The sequence below is a fragment of the Sebastes umbrosus genome, chromosome 14, assembly GCF_015220745.1.
Source record: "Sebastes umbrosus isolate fSebUmb1 chromosome 14, fSebUmb1.pri, whole genome shotgun sequence".
Lineage (NCBI taxonomy): Eukaryota > Metazoa > Chordata > Actinopteri > Perciformes > Sebastidae > Sebastes > Sebastes umbrosus.
Window position 1 is genome coordinate 32,619,845 of NC_051282.1, and position 5,644 is coordinate 32,625,488.

Sequence of the window (5,644 nt, forward strand, 5' to 3'; positions counted from 1 at the left end):
TATATCTATATTTGTTGTTTTTCATGATGTCAGTGTGTTTGTTATCAACATGTCGACTCTTTCATTGTAAAACGTGCCGTTGGTTTCACTTCAGCTTTATTGGCCAAGAACACGATCAACCTGACTGGTTTTAATGATACACACAGAACAATTCACATTACAGTGACAACAGAGAGACAAGAACATGAACATAGAACTGTTATGCTCACACAAGTAGGGGACACGTGTATAGATATCTTTATAAACAGACATCCATGAAACTGGGACCGCTCCAGGATTATAGAAAAAGGTCTGGAGACCCAGACCAGTGCACGACATCATGGAATCACATGTACCTGAGATCCTCTCTGATGAACCAGACTCTGCAGGTTCATCAGATGTTGAAGGATCCTCTCTGATGAACCAGACTCTGCAGGTTCTCTCTGACGTCACTGAAGTGCTGCTGGACCTCAGTCTGCTGCCGGCCGTACCTGTGATCATAATAAGCCTCAAAATATTTCTCATAGCTGGTGATGGGATCCATGACGTACCACTTTGAATCTTCATCCACCAGAAATCTATTCTTAGGGGCCATGCAGTAACTCTGCTCTCCCATAATGCACTTTGCTTCTATAATTTCCCTGTGCTTGTTGAACAGTGTGTCCAGGTCGCTCCGGTAAGCCAGGAGGATTCTCTCTACCGGGTCGCAGGTTTGGATTCCTCCGAGTCTCACCAGGTGGATCAGCATCTGGATGTGGAAGGCTGCCCCGTTCACCCAGGCCCTCAGAGCCTCAGAGGACAAGTACCCATCCCTCACCATGGAGTTCTTCAGCTTGGTGAGGGCGGCGCTCAGCTGGCACTCCATCCGTTCCATGTCGCTCCTCAGCTGCTCTTTGTTCCTGACGTGCATCATGCATCTCTTCAGGCACTCGTCGATCTGATCCCAGACCTCGGAGGCCTTCTCCTCAGCAAACACACATCGCAGAGCGTCCTTCGTGCTCTCCTCAGGCGGACTGGAGGACACCGTGTCGATGAAGACGGCGATGGCCAGCGCTCCGAGGCCCGCCAGTTCAGGAGCTGATGTCAAGCCACCCAGCTTCTCCGCCAGGCTCTTGATCCAGTCGGCGGCGCGTTTGCCCGCCTTCTTCTTCCTCTTCTCGAAATGTTGTCTCAGATTGTCTGAAGACGACAGACTGGTGAACTTCTCCAGGCTCTTGTGGACGGTCACATCTGGACCCCTGGCGAGTCTCATCACAAAATTCTGCAGAAATTTCTCCTCTAGCACCGTCATCTGCTCCTCGGGTAACGTCGCATTACCCCAAATGTTACCCATCGTTCTGCTTTTCAGGATCAGATGAAAGACGAAGGATGGAGTTTTTCTGGAACACTGCAAAACACAGAAACATCCAAATAACCTCAGAACATCGTGGCTGCATTCACTGAAGCTCGTATAGTCTACTGGGAACTGTAGTCGCGATGTTTACCCAGAGTTAGGACCAACAACACAATGTTGTGTTTGTCTGTTCTAATCAGAGTATGTCTATGAAAACCCAACGACTTCCAGACGACGGAACAGGAAGTGCTAAAATGATAACTCCTTGTGGTGAACAGATCAGTGACTAAACATTTCATCACAAACCTTTAGACAGTAAAGTTTCTACCTCAGCTCAGACAGATGTGTCCAGATGTGATCTCAGGTCTAAGTCCAGATGTGATCTCAGGTCCAGGTCCAGATGTGATCTCAGGTCCAGATCCAGATGTGATCTCAGGTCCAGGTCCAGATGTGATCTCAGGTCCAGGTCCAGATGTGATCTCAGGTCCAGGTCCAGATGTGATTTCAGGTCCAGGTCCAGGTCCAGATGTGATCTCAGGTCCAGATGTGATCTAAGTCTGCTGGAGGTTTCCTGATGGCCTCAGCAGAGTGATGGTGCAGATCTGGTTTCAGTGTTAGCCAGCAGAGCCCCACCCTGACCAGCTGCACCGTTAAAGAGACAAACACATGAATGCATCAATAATCAATAATCACAATACAATATAGTATAAGTACTTTCCTTCTACTCTACTCCACTACATCTCACACGTAAATATTGTACTTTTTACTCAACATTATTATTATTTTTTGAAACCAAACAATCAATCGTTCAATGGAGAAAATCAGCAGATTAATCTATAATAAAAATAATCATTAGTTAATATTTCAGAATGAGATCCAGCTCAACCAACTACAACAGTAAAATCCTGCTGTTATATTAATTCACAGTAATAATAATCTAATGATAGAATATATAATAGTACAACAGTCACCGTTTAATACTTTAATTGCATTTTAATGTTTTAACTGACACTTTAACTGAAGGAACATGATCTGAGAACTTCCTCTACCACTAATATCATATAATATAATATAATATAATATAATATAATAATATAATATAACATAATATAATATAACAATATAATAAAGTATAATATAATATAACATAATATTATAATATAATATAACATAATATAATGTCAATATAATATAAATATAATATAAAATAATAATATAGTATAACAATATAATATAATATAATAATATAATATAACATCAATATAATATAATATAATACAATATAACATAATATAATAATATAACATAATAATATAATATAATATAACATAATATAATATCATATCATAATATAATATAATAATATAATATAATATAACATAATATAATATAATATGATAATATATTATAATAATATAATATCAATATAACATAATAATATAATAATATAATATAATATAATAATATAATATAACATATTATAATAATATAATATAATATAATATAATAATATAATATAATATAATATAATATAGTATAATATAATATAACATATTATAATAATATAATATAATATAATATAGTATAATATAATATAACATATTATAATAATATAATATAATATAATATAGTATAATATAATATAGTATAATATAGTATAACATATTATAATAATATAATATAATATTACAGCCGCAAGCGACAGTTCGCGGGTTCAAGCTTTTTTCGCTCAAAGCACCCCCTAGTGGTCGATTTGAATGAAACTTTCAGGGGATGTTTCAGGTACTCTTGTGAACATATCCTGCAAGTTTGGAGATGATGAACCAAATGTTTGTGACATTAGGTCTATTGATGTGCTGAGCCCCGCCCTCTTAAGGTTCATTGGTCAATATCTTGAAAACGCAATGAGATGTCAACAAGCTTTATGCAACTTTTGATGAGCCTGGTCCAATAATGATCCACAGAAAATTTGGTAGCAATCGTCAATACGGTAAATTGAGCTCACTGCCCCTTTAATTTGTCCCTTTAATTTAGTTTAGAGATAGTTTAGTACTGACAATCCACCAGAACTGCATCTCATTTCACCATTTTTCTCCTCCTCGTCTCCTCGATCCTCCGGCTGTGACCCGGATATCGATCTCAGCGCTCCATCTTGAAGGACGTCCCAATTCATAAAATGCGCATCGAGGAGCGAAGATCAAGGATTGAGGATCGAGGATCGAGGATCGAGGATTGAGGAGGCTTGCTGGAGGAGCTATGAGCGAGGATACACCAGTGTATCCTCCAGTGTTTCCTCCAAGGAAGTTATTTACCGAGAAATGAGTTGTCAACAAGTTTTATGCAACTTTTGATTAGCCTGGTCCAATAATGATCCACAGAAAATTTACGAGCAATCAGATCAACGGTTTAGGAGGAGATGTCAAAAATGTGTTTTTCAAAAAATCCAATATGGCGGAAAATCTAGTTAGGCGGACTTTAGTGGTCCCAGAGGCTTTATTGCAGATCACACGGAGCTGCACATGTCTGTCAAGTTTCAAGTCAATCGGACTTACGGTGTGCGGGGCGTGGCCTTGCCAAAATCGCGTGTTTGGGCGTTAATTGCAGCGCCACCATGTGGTCGATTGGGGTCATAGTCCTTGAGAAGCACTTGAACATCATTTCCAGTTATTGTGTCAAGTTTCATGTTTCCCGCTCATTCCAGCTCACGGCAAATTGAGCCGTGGCACAAGACAACAAATAAAAAGACCAAACTGGCACGAACACAGAAGGGTTAATAATATAATGTAGTATGCATGTGTCCAGCAGGGGGCGGTAGTGTTTGTCCAGCAGGGGGCGGTAGTGTTTGTCCAGCAGGGGGCGGTAGTGTTTGTCCAGCAGGGGGCGGTAGTGTTTGTCCAGCAGGGGGCGGTAGTGTGTGTCCAGCAGGGGGCGGTAGTGTTTGTCCAGCAGGGGGCGGTAGTGTTTGTCCAGCAGGGGGCGGTAGTGTTTGTCCAGCAGGGGGCGGTAGTGTGTGTCCAGCAGGGGGCGGTAGTGTGTGTCAACAGAGAGCACAGCCTCCGTGTTGCAGTGAGCGGAAGGAGGAAGAGCATCAGAGGGAACATTCAACGCTTCCAGTAGAACCTGCATAACCATCATAACCATCATAAACAGCTCAAACAGCTCGCTATTACAACCATCTCTCATCTCCTCTCGGTGATGGAGGTCCCCGGACCGGACAGCGACTGGAGGAGCCCGCAGTTCCGACAGAAAGTCGTCGCTCAGATGTGAGATATTCAGCTTCTGTTGTGTTTCTGACTAAATCACTGCTAATGAGCTAGGCTAGGCTAGGCTAGGCTAGGCTAGGCTAGGCTAGGCTAGGCTAGGCTAGGCTAAGCTAAGCTAAGCTACCGCTAGCCGTGTTTATAAAGCGGAGAACTGAACAGACCAGTGAAAGGTGAAGTTAACTCTGGTCCACGGACCCGACAGAGAACATGTTCTGAAAGACTCCGGTCCACTCTTTAATCCGGCGAACATCAAACTAACAAACTAACAAACTAACAAACTAATAAACTAACAAACTAATAAACTAATAAACTAACACTGAATGTAAATCTAGAACCTATTATATTATTATATTATTAACATCTTTAGCTGCTAACGTTCAATTACACACTTCATACAGACAGTAACCTCTCTGCTCTCTACTCTAGTTACCTCTCTACTCTAGTTACCTCTCTACTCTCTACTCTAGTTACCTCTCTACTCTCTACTCTAGTTACCTCTCTACTCTTTACTCTAGTTACCTCTCTACTCTTTACTCTAGTTACCTCTCTACTCTCTACTCTAGTTACCTCTCTACTCTAGTTACCTCTCTACTCTCTACTCTAGTTACCTCTCTACTCTCTACTCTAGTTACCTCTCTACTCTCTACTCTCTACTCTAGTTACCTCTCTGCTCTCTACTCTAGTAACCTCTCTACTCTTTACTCTAGTTACCTCTCTACTCTCTACTCTAGTTACCTCTCTACTCTAGTTACCGCTCTACTCACTACTCAGTTACCTCTCTACTCTAGTTACCTCTCTACTCTAGTTACCTCTCTACTCACTACTCAGTTACCTCTCTACTCTAGTTACCTCTCTACTCTCTACTCTGTACTCTACTCTTTACTCTAGTTACCTCTCTACTCTAGTTACCTCTCTACTTTCTACTCTTTACTCTAGTTACCTCTCTGCTCTCTACTCTAGTTACCTCTCTACTCTCTACTCTGTACTCTACTCTTTACTCTAGTTACCTCTCTACTTTCTACTCTTTACTCTAGTTACCTCTCTGCTCTCTACTCTAGTTACCTCTCTA

At 41.0% G+C, this 5,644-nt stretch overlaps 1 protein-coding gene across 1 annotated transcript in view; it reads right to left on the reverse strand.

Annotated features, from left to right (window-relative positions):
- LOC119502483 overlaps nt 1-2,004 on the reverse strand; it is a 2,010-nt gene extending 6 nt beyond the window's left edge. The window contains exons 1-2 of the mRNA XM_037793500.1: nt 1,641-2,004; nt 1-1,366 (exon numbers count right to left, since the gene is read on the reverse strand). The exon at nt 1-1,366 is cut by the window's left edge and continues 6 nt beyond it. Of these exons, the coding sequence (XP_037649428.1) occupies nt 374-1,312 (939 nt within the window). The 5' untranslated portion in view covers nt 1,313-1,366; nt 1,641-2,004 and the 3' untranslated portion in view covers nt 1-373. The remainder of the gene's footprint in view (nt 1,367-1,640) is intronic.
- Between the last annotated feature and the right edge of the window lie 3,640 nt (nt 2,005-5,644).